At 36.6% G+C, this 15388-nt stretch overlaps 1 protein-coding gene across 1 annotated transcript in view; it reads right to left on the bottom strand.

The window, feature by feature from the left end:
* Positions 1–216: 216 nt before the first annotated feature.
* The window catches only part of PLXDC2 (plexin domain containing 2), a 268814-nt gene continuing 253642 nt past the window's right edge, over positions 217–15388 (bottom strand). Inside the window, exons 13-14 of the mRNA XM_062569044.1 lie at positions 12276–12436; positions 217–2377 (exon numbers count right to left, since the gene is read on the bottom strand). Coding sequence (XP_062425028.1) covers positions 2261–2377; positions 12276–12436 — 278 coding nt within the window. The 3' untranslated portion in view covers positions 217–2260. The remainder of the gene's footprint in view (positions 2378–12275; positions 12437–15388) is intronic.

The raw sequence follows: 15388 nt of genomic DNA on the forward strand, positions 1-15388 counted from the left end.
ATATGCCTTAAACTTATTGCAGTATTGTGTAGATTTCATTTTTTAGTAAAATTTACCAAGATGTGCTCTGAAATAACAATTATTTCAAAGAGGATATCAGCATGCTTCAGATAGAAGCTTGACGATTGCTTTTTTTGGCCAATCAACCCTAGCTGATGACTTCCAATATCCTTAGAAAACTAATGATAAGTATCAGACACCAAATATGTATCTAAATGATGTGCACTGTAATCCTTTTATTTAATAAAAACGAGTGTCACCAGATATATATGTGCATACATTTGGTTATTGCTATTGGAATTAACAGCCTGTGATTTAATCCCAGCCTTCTAGAAACAGGGCTCAGCAGAGCCACATGAATTGAAAAGAACGCTTGCTGCAGGATTTTCACTAGGCTTCAAGACAGTGTGATTGTTAGTACCTTCAAATTAATATCAGTTAGATTTGAACAATTAAAATCTCACATTAGATGACTTAAAAGAGATGAAAAGAGAGAGTGTTACACAAAATAAAAGAATATACAAAATACAGTATTGTATTATTTACTGAACAAAGTAACAAGTAAAAATCATGTTTTTTTTTTAAACAGAATAAGTAACCAAATTTAGACCATACAAGTATTGACAAGAAATGTAAATAAATGTTTTATTAAGGTGGTATCTACAACTTATTTTAACTCCTTGAGACCCGAAACTGCAAATGTTGAATACTTTTCTTTAAAATGATTCAAGTGCCTCTGTACTATATGTAAAAAATTTGATAGTCAATGACTGCAATGAAATGTACATACAATACCTGAATTTAATATTTTAATAGCTCAGGCCCAGATCATCAAAGTATTTAGGTTCCCACTCCACATGGAAGATCTGGGTCTCCGTGTTTATAACCCCCTCCACCGAAGGAGTAACTTTTTTTGATGCTGTGAATTTATAGCCTTATCTTTCCCTAGTCAGGGAGGGAAAGGGTCAATATTAAAGAAAGGGTGGTTCCATTAGGCAGAAAGGTTATGGCACTGCAACTATGTGAACCACTTTCCCTAAACAACATAAAAATATTCTAATATTAAGGATTATTTTACAACTCAGTGGAAATATGCAGTAATGCAATTCATTTCTTTTGTCTGGATGACAAAATGCAGTCTTAACAGTCACAAGAGCCTGCCTTGTGTTAGCTATAAAAAAAAATATATTTATATATATATTTATGCAACCACTATGTGCATTAAACAAAATCATTGTATGAATCAGCAGGGTTCAGTAACACTTGTATTGGGATCTTTGGGAGGGGTGCACTGAAGTCTGTGGCACTTCTCCGGAAGGGCTTATGATGAAATGGCATAGGATAGAAAACCATTGGTTTAAAATCTTAACATTTTTCTTATCACATTGCCTGAGAAATCATTCATAAGATCTCTGCCAGCTAAAATTACCTGTTGTATTAATTTCAGTCCACTCTACTGCTCAGAAATTAAAGATATCCCTTAAAACAAACCTGATGATTAATTTTTAGTGACCACTGAAACTGAAAATCAGCACAATTTCATTGTGAACTTCCTTCAATGACCCAATTTCACTGTTGTGAAAATTCTGTTACTTTCATTTCCCACCAGCTTCTGTTGACTTATGAGTTATTTAGAAGAATATTCATCAGCAATGTACAAGAAACATTGTACTACTCCTGGAAAGCATATACATTGTGACTCACTCACTTACGGGGTAGGCTAATTTAGAATTGAAAAGCGAGTGTTTTTCCATATTCACTTGTAGAAGTATTAGAAAACTCCATTTTTTATTTTTTTCTTTTTCTTTTTTTCTGCATTGAGATACTTTTCTCAATCACCTGTGAACACTGATCAGTGGTCTTTGCACTGAAAGGGTTACAGATTTGTCACTCAGTCTTTTGAGATACCAGAGAAGAACACTTAAACTAAAGGGTAACACCCTTGTGCACCAAAGCTTTATTATATTTTTGATTACTATGCACCCCCATACCTAAAGCCAATAACATGGCACTTGTGCCATAGTTTTGATACCACAAATGTCCACTGACAAGTGTTCTGCATGAACCGTTGTATCTCAGTCCGCTAACAAAAACAACTGTGCAGTGGTAAACTGGTATCTTAGTTTTTCTTCTTGGACAAAGCTTATCCAAAATCTTCTTTCTATCAGGCTACAGCAGCTTAGGGCTCCTTTTCTTTAAAGAGAGGCAAAGTAAATGTCTTACACCTGTAGGCCAGTACTGGTGTTGTGTCCTAGAAATTTTAGCACTGCTCTGATACAATGAAGCCTTCTTTTTCTCCAACTGGTTCCACTTCAGCATATGCAGGATGTCCAGATCCTCTTCTGAATTTCATTGCTGGCCATCTGCTCGGACGCCGCTATGACAGCAAGAGTAAGAAAATGAACTTTCAGAATATGAAAGCTGCAACAATAAAATAATAATAAAAATCCATAATAATGCCCTGTAACTTCAGTTTCTCACATGCTAAAACCCACTCCATGTAGGTGTTGCAGGAATGGAGAAGCATGGTTCAGCAACAAGAACTAGAGCAATTAATCCTTCTTTCTAATTTTGTAAGTGCTGGCTATTGTCAAAGGTTTAAATAGTCAACACTACTCCTCAAAATGAAGAGGATGAATGAGCTCCTGTCCAAAGCTGTTGACCAGCATATCTGTGAATTTTGTTGTATAAAGACTTGCTGACTCACCTTCCTTTAAATGATCTGTCCACAGTTCTTCCTTACTAGTTCTGCACAGGAATTGCTAACATACTCTATTCCATGCAACAACGTGTATCAGAGTTCACTAAACCTAGACTACTTTTAATGCTGTAGGACTAAATTTTGGTATGCTTATTGTGGATTGCCAAAAGAAGGACTTTTCTATCTCAAATCATATCATTCTATTTGAGTCATTTACTTTGATGATTCAAATGAAAGCGCGCTTTTCATTTAAACAATTGTGTTTTTTAGTACAAGGGTCATAAGAGGTCCTAACCAGTTTTCATTAGTATCCTTAGTGTCTGCTTTAAAAGCAGCTAAGAAACAGAGAAAAGAAATGAATCATTTCAAGGGCACATAAAACAATTCCTGTATCATTGTGATGTCTCCGGAAAGGAAGACTGTTTTAGAAATCCTTTCTTTTCAAAACAACTAACGTCTAGGATGGCTCGGAATTTGGGTGACTACACTGAGATTCTGTCAAAGGGAATAGGTTGCAGGAAAGCAAGCCACTCATCTCTTTCCTAAAGTCAGTTAGCTCTCCTAAAATCCTTATTCCTTATTTGAAAATTTGGCTGCTAAATATGTTGATATATATCATTTTCTCTACTGCCTACAGTTACAGTCTGCCTAGAAAAAGAACTAGAAGACATTGGAGGAAAATGAGAGGAGAAACAGTAAAGATCATTTATAGCTTATATTTCCATTGATAGTCAAAAAAATCTTCAAGGTTGAATCACAAATGACTTTTTTCTGCTTTATATCTGAAAGCAGGGAAAGTTGCCCACTGACCAAACCAATTTTACTTTTTCACATTTCTTCTCAAAACAAATATTGTATTTAATTTGCTGGCACTAAAGTATCCCATTTTATTGGCTTCTCTCTGCTTAGCTAGGCTACTGAGAAGTGGTGCTGGGGACCACCTGCAGCTACAACATTATACCGAGACTTACTGTGCTGTTGAACAGGGGACACTAAAGAAAACTTGAGGGTCTAAATCCTGTTACCAACAAACCACTTGACTGTCTCAGGGCACAACACAAAGTCTTCCAAGGTGATAACTGTTAGGAAGACACAATATAAAAGCAGCTAGTTTCTTTTTCTCCTGTTGTAGGGCCAGGTTGCTTCTGAGGCATCCAGAGCTAAATTCTGTTTGGCAGGCAATTTAAAACACAAGGCCTTTTAATGCAACATTTTCGTGCAAAGTAGGAAGGCACAACACTGTCCTCTTTAATGAGTGTGCTTTTCCTAATAAGAAAACTTATTCTATTCCAACTTTGGAGACTTTTTTCTACCTAAGCTTGATTCAAAGTGGTTTCAAAATTAAGAGGGATGGTTTGGTTATTGCTAATGAAGGCTGTTCCCTCATTCACTAAAGTAAATCAAGAGTAATTCAATTAAATGCAAAGGAGCTATTCTAATTTACACTAGCATAAATGAGAAAAGAATTTGACTTGAGAGGTCTCTAACGAAAAACCAATGCAAAACTAGTAGCTAAAAATAATTGGAAACAGACTCAGATAGCAGCATGTAAGGATTAGCTGAATTTTAATCTATTAAGATGCTCTCATCCTTTTAAAAGTACCTAAAATTAGTTTCTACTTCCTTGCCACATTGCTGTCCCAACCAATTCTATTATTTTTGTCTATTGTCTTTTCATGGTGATGAAATGTAGCATAAATATGTATTAAATCTACTGATACAACGTAACACAATGTAAGCATCAGCTGTTGATCCAGATATAACCAACAGACTTGAAGGTCATCTCCAAATACTAGAACTGCAGCTTTTTTGTGATTTACCTTCATGCCTGAGGTGAGATACTCCAGTCCTAATGACACTCTCTTTTTGACTTTTGTATGTGGGTATTGTAAGAAGTTGCCAGTCTTAAAAAGAGCAGAGGAAGCTTTCAATTCATTGACTTGGCTACTGACCTCCAAAACTGTAGATACATTACAGTTTTAACTGATAAAACCAAAAGTAACTTAATTGCTTTTGGAGGTTAGAAGTTCCTTGAGCTACTGAAGCAGCTCAGGGAACGCCTAATGCAATCTTCTCCCTTGGCACACAAACAAACAAACAAACAAACAACCTCCCCTAAGAAAAACAAGAGCAGAATCCCACCAGAATCCCTCCCTCCTCCCCACCAAAAAAAGCAAAGAGAAAGCAAGCTGGGTATTTAAACTAATCCCTTAGTTTGGCCATCTAATCTAACAGGAAAAAAATATCTTTTCCTCCGGAATTAGAAACCTTAGAGGAAATCCTCTGAGCTGTGGGTGGCAAGTTGTAACTCCTGCTTCCTTTCCAAGTATTGTAAAGCAGAAAAGCATTAATGGGCTTTTTCTCATATTACTGAAGCTGCCACGGGTTCATTATTTTAAGTGAATGATTTGGAGGAAAGCACCTGTAAACTTACATGACCAAGACAATGTATACTTCAGGATGCAGAAAAATTAGTTACACTATATATTTTTAAAAAGTTAGTTCCTGTTGAAGGTGAAGATAAAATGAAAGAAATTAGTAGAGGCCATGGAAATTGAGATTTACCTTTCAAGTTTCTTACGTTGTGTTGTCTGCTCCACTCTTGCTGACAATATTTGACTTCCTAAAACAATTCTAAGGCTGGAATAAGTATTTTATGTAAATCTTGGAGCAGAGGCGAAATGGCCACTATTTGTCTTACTCTGAGAGCAAAAGAAGGAGGATTTCACCTTCAAGTACTAGAAAGAAGAGAGTGGAGTATCTTCCAGTTGTTGTTGCACTAAATTGTCTCCAGCTTTCCTTGTAGTTAACTGGATTTCTCTTTTGTCACCTTTTAATATGAAGGAATCTTGAGTGTTATAAGACCTCTTTTATCCATCAGAATGGTATGATTTCATCAAGAGGTCACCAAACAAAAGGCCCAATAGATATCTGACTGCACTTAACTGAATGCTGTCCAAGCAAAGGTAAATTGGGTTGATCTGAAAATTTTTTCCAGTGCTGCAGTGTATGAATTTTTTAAAACTCATTTGTAAGTTAACTTTAATCATCTGACTTCTTGCTGAATAGTAACTTCATTATGCAAAAGAACAAACATGGCTCAAGTCAAGAAGAAAACAGGAGATTCTCAACGAGGTTAACACCTCCTGTGTGTGGAAATCTACAAAGAAATTTCTAGTAAACTTGATCATATTTCAGCGGAAGGAAAGTAAAAGGAGCCAATAGATTTTACATTAAGGGTCTCTATTCACTGTCCAGGGACCTTTCAAAGTGAAGTGACACATCCTTTCTTCTTCTATTTTCTATTGTCAGCAAGGGTCCCATCTACTAGCCTCAAGATTACCAATGACATAACTCTAAAACAACATGGTGCACAGTTTTGAACAGAACAGCCAGCTACAATCCAGTAAAGAGGAAAAATTCAGTAAAACGTATGCATTTCTGCACTGACTTACGGATGGGAAAGCAATCAATATCTCTAATCAATATCCTCTTGAAAACAAAGGAAACAATCAATTTAGACTTCCAGTGAAGAAAATGGCACAAAATTAATCCAAGATTTTTTAGTTGAGATTTTAAAATACATGAAAAGAATGAAATGAACTGAGTACGCCTAAACAAGAAAGGAAGCGTAGGTTGTTTGTCACAAAAAAATATAAATTATGGGATAAGCAGCACAGAAGATCAATTATGGGAGGACTGAAAACCAACACGTATACAAAGTAATATTGAAATGTTGGAATTTGAGGATTGATTCCCTGTTTCTGTCTAAGGAACTGAGAGATATTCTCTGTCTGTGGCATAATATTTTCACCTGAGGTGGTAACTCATTAAAGACAAAGGCAATAATTCTATTTTTGTTAGCTGCAGTAATTCTATTTTTTTTTTTCACTTCCTTCCATGCATCTGTATGAAAACAAGTTTAGAGTAGTGATGGATAGGAGGGACTTAGAAACATAAATATTCTGTTGTTCTTGCATCCTGTTCTCTACAAATCATTCAGTAAAGAAAAATTAGATGACTGCTTGACTCTTTCTACTGAAGGTTATATCTTACACACTCACATATTCACTGGACATATTCATATGTTCAGTTTTTTACCTACTTTAAAAATATAAAGATATTTAAATCTATTTAAAAGTTGTATTCTTTAATCATATTTTGTCAACAACTCATGCTTAATTCTCATAGTGAGAAATATGTAAATATAGAGCCCTCAAAATGCAGAGCTAAGTGTCAGAGCCCCAGACAAATTGTACAGACTTACACAAAAGAATTAAGAGGGGAAAACTGTCATCAGGCCTATTGCTAAATGAACATATGTTAACCTGATACCGGCAAGATCCATTAGTCTGATTATACTAGGCCAGTATTAGTCTGTCCGTGTAGTGAGGGTGTCTACTGTCTCATGACAAGGAAAGTTTTTCCTGTTACTGCCTACCTTGCCCATAATATGTGCGTATGTGCTAAGAGTCACCTGAAATATTGTTTAGGCACTTACAATTTGTGCATGTCCTTAATCTCTTCTACACACAACAAATTTATTTGGCAAATTCCAGTCAGAAATGGATAGGGCTTCAAATATCTGAGATTGTACCTCTGATATACATTTCTAGGAAAAAAAAATATCATTTGCCTGACACCATGGGAACTGGATATTTAGCATAAACTCTTTGGAAATACAGATTGCCTCAGACTGTAAAATTCAATAGGATCATTTACCAGCATCATTTATTTTTCTCTTTAATTTGATGCAAGTGCTTTTTCAAAGCATCTTTTTGTGATTTAAGACACTTCTTATTACAACGTTTCTGCAGTCTAAGGGTCATATAAGTAGCTGGCTGCTGACAGATGAGAAACAGAACACCTCCTTCCTCCCCACCTTTGACTTTTATTGCCAGTATTAATTATTTATTTTAAGGCTTTTCCCCTGTGGATGATTCAGGTTTCCCTTTCTGAGTTGCTGGTTCCTGGTGAGCTGGATAAGCTTTGGAAAAAATAACTTTACTATCAGTGCAGGGCAATGATGACAATATCCAAATGATCAATGATAATATCCAAAATGCCAGGACACTGTAGAACTTTGAAAGAAGAGAAAAATGTACTTATTCTCTTCTTTTTTACTCATCATCTTTATAGAACATAATTCATCCCTAACTCTGGACAAAATTAAATTGTTGACTGTGTCAAGTCGTTTTCAAACTAAAACCCTTTAAAATGTACCTGTATAATAAAAAAAAGGGCCATACACCAAAAGAGATCAATACAGCTCTGTGTGCTTTATCACCTATCTAAGCCAGCTGAGGATCTGACTTTTTTAAAAAATTCCTTCTTTCTTTTTCACTCTACTTCCTATTTACTTTGCATTTGTTTGCATCTATGATATTAATGCAGAAACCTGAAAACATTGTATGAAATGCAGAAATGGTTGTTAAATGATGGCTGTTATCTGTGAAGTGCTGCTATGAGTGCAGATGCACAACAGTAAGCCAGATATGCCCATCACCTGCCTGAGCTCTAAAACACAAGAACTATCTCCAACTTTTTTTGACTATTTTTTCCTTCTATTTCCTTCCTCCAAGCAGACAATGGAGAAGCAGAGGCCAAAATCTGAGGAGGTTCTAATGCTAGATCTGTGTGAAATTAAGCACTGCCAGTCAATGTTTCCAGATAATGCAACACAATCACCTGTGCAACTCAATTTTTAGAAAAATACTCAATGACTCATGCTTTCTCAGACAGTCCCAGGTATGGCTTAGGATCTGGGAGCCATCCTCAGTCCATATTAGCAGTCAGCCTGCAGGCAATCACTGTACTGTGAGGCTGACAGAGTTAAACGACTTGTAGATCTTTGCATGCTGATTGCTTCCTATGCTAAAGGACAGTCCTGGGGATATTTAATTTACTAATAGAGGCATAGTTCAAGTTATTGCAGGAAGAGTCAAGCTGCATCCCCCAGGCTCTGATCATGCACTATTATTTGATTTGCTGAAGGTCTACAGCTGTTCCTTCCTCCCTCTGTCTTCTCTTCTGAAGGACACTACATGCTCCGTAGCTGCAGTTGAACTCTCTACGTGGTCATTCGCAAAACCAGATCCATGAAGTTATCCAACCTAAAGCCCCCAAATGAAGTAAAACAATCCACTAAAAAAGACATACATATACGCATATGTGTGTGTGTCTGAGTGTACATCTATGTTCCTACGCAGTTGAATCTGAACAAATAAAGATCTGGGGAACCTCCAGGGAGGGTGGGAAGTGAAGGTAAGGATCATCTTAATCATCTTTAAAATGAGATCTTCAGTCAAAAGAATGATTACTGGTGAGCAGAAACATCCATATTTATCTGTCAGTATATGATCCTCACTCTTAAGATGTACATAACCTCTGAAGTTGCTTATATCCCTACCGCTTCAGCCTATAGGCGTTTACAGCTAGGAAAGATGTTTTTTGGTACCTGTAAGTTGAACACAAGAGAAAGGATACCAGTTTCTCTACTTGTCAAGCTTGTTTGGCTCCTTACCTGAGGTTAAGACAGTCTTAACTTGCAATGTTTGGTTAAGTTCCCTAAAATACTCTACCCATGGGAGAACTGTCACAGAAGGATTTTATTCTGCCCTTGCTGGGCCTTATATAAGCATATTTGGCAACAGCATCTCTTTGTCCAGCTGAGAAAACATGTTGCAACTGCTGACTCCCTGCCTTCACACTGGCCAAGACTTCCTCTGCAACTTTCTCAGATGTGGCCAGATCATGTTGTGTTAGTTCTCAAAGGCAGAGCAATGGGATGACAGCTGTGGTAAGTAGCTGATTCAAACATTAAAAGAACATTGGAGAATAATAAAGTAAAAAAGGTAAGACAATTGCACACAAAAAAAGGATGATTTAAAAGATGCATGTGAAAACTTCTAATGCCACATGAAACCCTTTTGTTCACAGATAACTAGGTGTAAACAGACAAAAGAGTCTGTCTTATGCCTTGCACTTTAATTCGCCAAATATTCCTTGTGCATTAATTGTTATCAGTGCTAAAATTCACACACAAATACATACCAATAAAGGTTAAAAATAAAAGGAAAAAAAGATGATGAAGAAAAAGAAGGGAAAAAGTAGAAGGTAAAATACTACTAAGGTTGCTATTTGACCTGCAACTCAAACTAAATTTGAGTAAATCCATCTGACTCAGCCGAGAATTAATTTATCCCAGTCCACATTCAGCTCCAGACATATACATCACTTTTGCTTACATTTAACCTATAAACAGCAACCTATTCTATTTTATCTAGCTCTTGTATTCACAGGCATGCAGTCCCCTACAGTTGGGGCATCAGGCTTGGCTTCTTGCCCAACAAACCTCAAAGCCTGAATGTGAATATATTTAACACTACATAGCTTAGTGAATAAATCAATTATTTTCTGATTGTACTAGAGCTAGCTATGACCATAGTTCATTAGTTTTGCTGCATTTAAGATTTTCAATATAAGCTTCAGCTTTGTTGAAAAAGACACGAAGGAAACTACTCTTTAACAGGTATGCTACTTTTCAAAAACCTGTGCAAGGAAATATAAACTGTACTTTGATGCTCTGTTTCTCATTCTCAATAGATAGAATTCCTCAAGAGCAGGTGTGTAACTTGATTCAAGAGAGAACATTATTGGAAACAAAAAACCTATCTGAAGGGTAGAAAATGCCACAGGAATAACAGAGGGGAAAAAAAAAAAGACCAAGGCATACAACATCTCTTTTGTCACAGTGCAAGTTAATCTTTACCCAACATATACAATTAGCTTTTAGAAAGGGTCTGCACTCATTGGAACTTTGACTGGAACTCCCTTGCTCAAAAATTCGTAACTAGTTCTGTCATTAGGTCATGAAAGAACAGTCCAACTTAAACAATGAAACACATGTTCCGTAGTTTGGGAAGCGAAGAAACAGGAAAACATAACATTTCAATTTGAATCTTCTACACAATACTAAAAAAGGCAACTGTTTTTGAAAAAGCGTTGAACGATTTGGATGGCATTCTTTTCACATGATACACTGTCATAGGCTAATTCAACAGCTCTGGCACACAAGACTCTTTGAGCTCTTAGGTCCAAATAGCTATCTTTCCTCCAGATGGGATTGCACATACACATTGTACTCAACAACTATGAACAAAACCACTGCAAGAAACAATTTCTTATAGACAACTTCCCTTAGACTTGAGGGAAAAAATATCACAGAATTATGTTCTTATTTTCTAAAACAATGGTTACTTTCTAAACAAATGGCATTTTTCCTGGCTTTTCCATGTTGCTTATTTAGATGAAGTACTGCATTCAGGAAATTAGAAGCGTCACTATGGGCTGCACTGGCCAGTGCAAAATTAAACAGTGCAGTCAAAGTTTGTGTGTTTTTACCTTTATTTCACAAGCTCACTGAGAAAAGGGACTAGATAGCAAACACGAAGGGCGTCATGACTGGGATTGGAGATGAGTATGTGAGAAAATCTGAGTGAGGTGGTTGTGCATATTGGATGGTACATACAGAGATCACAAAGGAGAGGGAGACTGGAAACCTCAGAGCTGGAATCAGATCATTATGCATACAAGCAGTATTTTTGTTATAATATGATTTTAAATATGAGTCATTCTGTTCATGTTCATATCTCACTTCAGTTCACACTGCTGTCATTAAGAACGAATGTCCTTATCAGTGATTTATCTTCTTGTTTCAGACTTTTACCTAAGCAATCTCTAGGTAGTGCCCTAGTAACTCTTTCAGTGGTTCTACATCTTTACTACCACCCATGAGAAAGTGTCCATCTTCTTAAAAATAAGGGAGTATTGTATATGGGGGTTATGAGCAATCAGAGCATTTAGCTAGCCTGTATACATCATAAGATGGAGGAGCTGCTGAGCTGAAAAAAAAATAGGTGAGTGTAGATATTTGCAATTTTTTGTAGCACTGAACACCTATAGAAAATCTTCCTTTCTTATACAGTGGTGTTGAACTGAATAAATGTCAGCATCTATAATATAGATGTCTGCACTCAGGCTAGTTATCTGCAGTTGAGGGAGAAAAATGGCAGTTTATCTAATCTTAAAGGAAATGTCTCAAATAGGTCAGATGAATCATGGTCTAAAAGTGAGTGCTTCTCTCTACCACTAATGAAAAGAGCAGAGCGAGAAGATATTACATGTGGTTTTTAAAATTAGGTGAGAAGATTCCTTCCTACGCTCTGAGGCCATGTGTCAAATGTTTTCAACAAATGAATGTATGGAACAGCTAATAGAAGCTTCCAGCTTCAAACTTACTTTAAGTCAGGTCTTCTGGAGAGTTAATGAATGTAAATATTATTTTATTTTTACACAGGAAAAGAAGAAATTGATTTCCCCAAAAGAAAATGCTAATGTACATGAAAGCTAATGGAAAAATGTTATGATAATAGGCTAGGCAACTACAGTTCTTCAAACCTTACCTTGTAATTCCAAGAATACTTTCCAGATTTAGTTAAGAAAGTCCTGAAAGACCTCAATGATACTAGCTGAGAGACAGGACTAGTGACAAAGCATGTTACTTTTGTCTTACCTCTATAAAGAAGAGGCTAGCTGCTGATGTTGGATGGTGGTACATGTAGACAGTCACAAGGACAGCTGCAGCCACAATAAGGACTAGTATTAGGATTCCAACAATTAAGCCGGCATGAAGCGTTCCACCTTTCTTCTCAGCGGCACTGTCATCTGTGGAAGCTACAAGAATAGCATATTTATTAGCATAGTAACTTTTGTCTTATTCATTCCATTTCACAGCTGGCAAATGAACATTTGCTTTTCCTATATTGTCATTTCCTCATTTTCCAGAGCCCAAGTTGGAAAAAGATATTAGATGTCTCTTTCCCATAAAGCAGATTGCTCATATAATCTTAATGAACAGACATTTCTAAATGTTTTACTATTTCTAGTTCAATAAACAAAATTAATAACCTTCCTTTTGAAACTAATCTAACATTCAGAAGTTCCTAATTACCTTCATAATGAATTTGGCTTTGATTTTCTCATAAAACTATCACAGTTGCCCTACAGACAACAAGTATTAACTGAACACATTTCAGATTTGGTGTTTTGGGTTTTTTTTTTTTTTTGCAAGCTTCAAGTTGAGAGACATCAGAAATCATTTCGAGGTCTAGTTAATAAACATACTCTGATTTGTTAGCTTGGAGAGGGGTTTTGAACTACGCAGTGCAACTGTATCAGATCACCAAAAGTGTAACAGATGGATGTTAAATGACCCTGTAATGTTTTAATCTTGGTCTGAATGGAACACATACCATACCAAAGTATGATGGAAGACCATCTGTTTACTGAACTTGGAACGGAGAGGTTGCTTATGTTATGCTCCTGTCAGGAGAAAGCAAGTCTGTCTCTGTCACACAGCTGCTTGTCAGCAGTGCTTCCAAGTGAGTGAGTGGAAGTCTTTTAACAATCTTTGTCAAAAAGTCTCTCAATAAATCAGTCAACATCTGTAGAACTGCTCTTGCACGGGTGTGATTTCTATTGTGGATGTCCTAGAGTATCACAGCAAGTGCAAACATGGTAGTAAACAATGATTTTTCAGCATCCCCTATTGCATAAAAGGAGAAGTGCTGTTCTGCCCATCACTACCTGCAAACAAGGAAAGCAGGCAACAGAGTGATTCAGAAGCCCTGGATTTAATACGCACAAGGACAGCACCAGTGATTTGGTTCACAAGCTTACATCATTGTCCTAATATTCCCACTGCTGTCTGCCTATCTGCTGATCCTTCAGTTCTCCTCCATGTCTTACTTCACACAACATCAGTCTGTGGTCTAATTTATGTGGGCTTTTCTTTTAATTCTATTTCTAAATTTCCTCACAAAAGGCTTGTCTGCCAAGCTGCCTATAGTGAAAATTGCTGATTTCTACAGCCATCTGTTTAGTTGTGCCACTTCCTTGAACAATTTATTTGGTTCTCCTTAACTGTCATGGTCTGGGAAGTCAGGGACTGCCCTTTCTATTTGTTCCTAGAAAACAGCTATTAAGTTATGGGTACTGCTTTAAATAGGTCCTAAATAATAATAGTAACAAGAACCGTACATGGTCTTTTACTATTCACCAGATGGTGAGCAAAGCATTCCTCATTAATATTAAAAAGGAAAATTAGAAAATAATAGAAGAAGGACCTGTTGATCTAGCTCCTTACATAGTGCTAAAAGCCTTGTAAGTATGAAGGACAATAAAAGTTAACAGGAATAGTTAAGTTTAGTGTAACAGCACAAGCATCCATTCATGTGTGGCAGCACTTTTCATCATCCGACCAAGGAAGGCCTGCATGGTTTGTTCCCACAAACAGATTGCATGGGAGCATTCAACAATAGGGAGAAAGGGAAAATGAAATGTATCATTTTAGCCAAGTGCTATTTTAATTTATAATGAGGAAAGCAAATCTATGGAGGAAATGAAGGGGTTCATGTAAATTTTCCCTGCTTTTGTCCATATTTGCTAAAATCTTGAGGCAGGACAGCTTATATACTGTGCTGCTCTGCTCTTTCTCATGAAGTCAGTGAGTAGATTGTGGGAAAAAGAGCTGAGATAACAGAAACAGAGTACAAAGGCAGCCACAGCAACAGTTTGGGACATTAAAATAGAATTCAGGAGGCATTAATGAATCTAATACAAAACCCCCAGCAGTACTGCCTAATCCTAACAACACATTTCATGAGTACATGTTCCACAGGAACTTCAATTTTAATGGTGTTGACGGTAGATATCTAGCTTGAGCTTAGGCATGAACAGGATCCAAGAATCAGGCCTCTCCCTGCCTAGCTACTACGAAGGGATTTACTTAGCTTTCTCAAAGCTCATTTCACACACATGGACAGCAGTAGCCTTTTTTTTTTTTTTTACAAAAAGCAGTGTCAGCCCTGCTTGATTTTTTTAACAGAGCACAGGCAGGGAAAATTTCCAGTCATCTTTCATATTGTAGTGAAAAAAAGAAATTATTGCCTAGTACATGGAAGATCCATTTTCAAATGTCTTCTCAGCCAAAGACATACCACTTCCTGGTAGTTATGGCTCCATGTAGCACAGGATGCAAGATTCATGGAAGAGAAGAGAGGAAAGAAAGGTGACCCTACAAAAGTGCCTGTAACTTTCAGGCTGCAGAGTCCTTTACTTGATACAACCATTAGTGGTTTATTAAATAGCTATTCACTTTCAGCTGAGAACAGATGAATGTACACAAGCTCCAGATTTAATCTCTGTTCATGCACTGTAACGTACTTAGTACTTGCACATATATTTTAAAGCACCAAGCAAATGTAAATTAAGCAATTGAAAGGCCATCAGAAAAGACTTGCTTTATTGTAAATGCTCTGGGTTGGACTATTAATTCCTACTGATGACCAGTTATTTATGTGAGTCATCCTGCTGAGAAGTAGCAGCTCCCCAGAAGGAGTAGAGGATTCCTAGTTTGTCTGTCTCATAATTGTTTTTTTTTTTTTTTGACAACTTCATACTCTTTGACTCTTCCCATCAATGACACATTGATGCATCATAAACTACTTTATCACTTGTATCCATTTTCAGGCCAATTTACACTAAATGAGTAATTTGTATTGTTACTGTGTTATTGCTGAAGACAGAACAACATATTCTGCATATTAAAAAACTCTGTATTTCAGC

Source organism: Rhea pennata, chromosome 2, assembly GCF_028389875.1.
Source record: "Rhea pennata isolate bPtePen1 chromosome 2, bPtePen1.pri, whole genome shotgun sequence".
Classification (NCBI taxonomy): domain Eukaryota; kingdom Metazoa; phylum Chordata; class Aves; order Rheiformes; family Rheidae; genus Rhea; species Rhea pennata.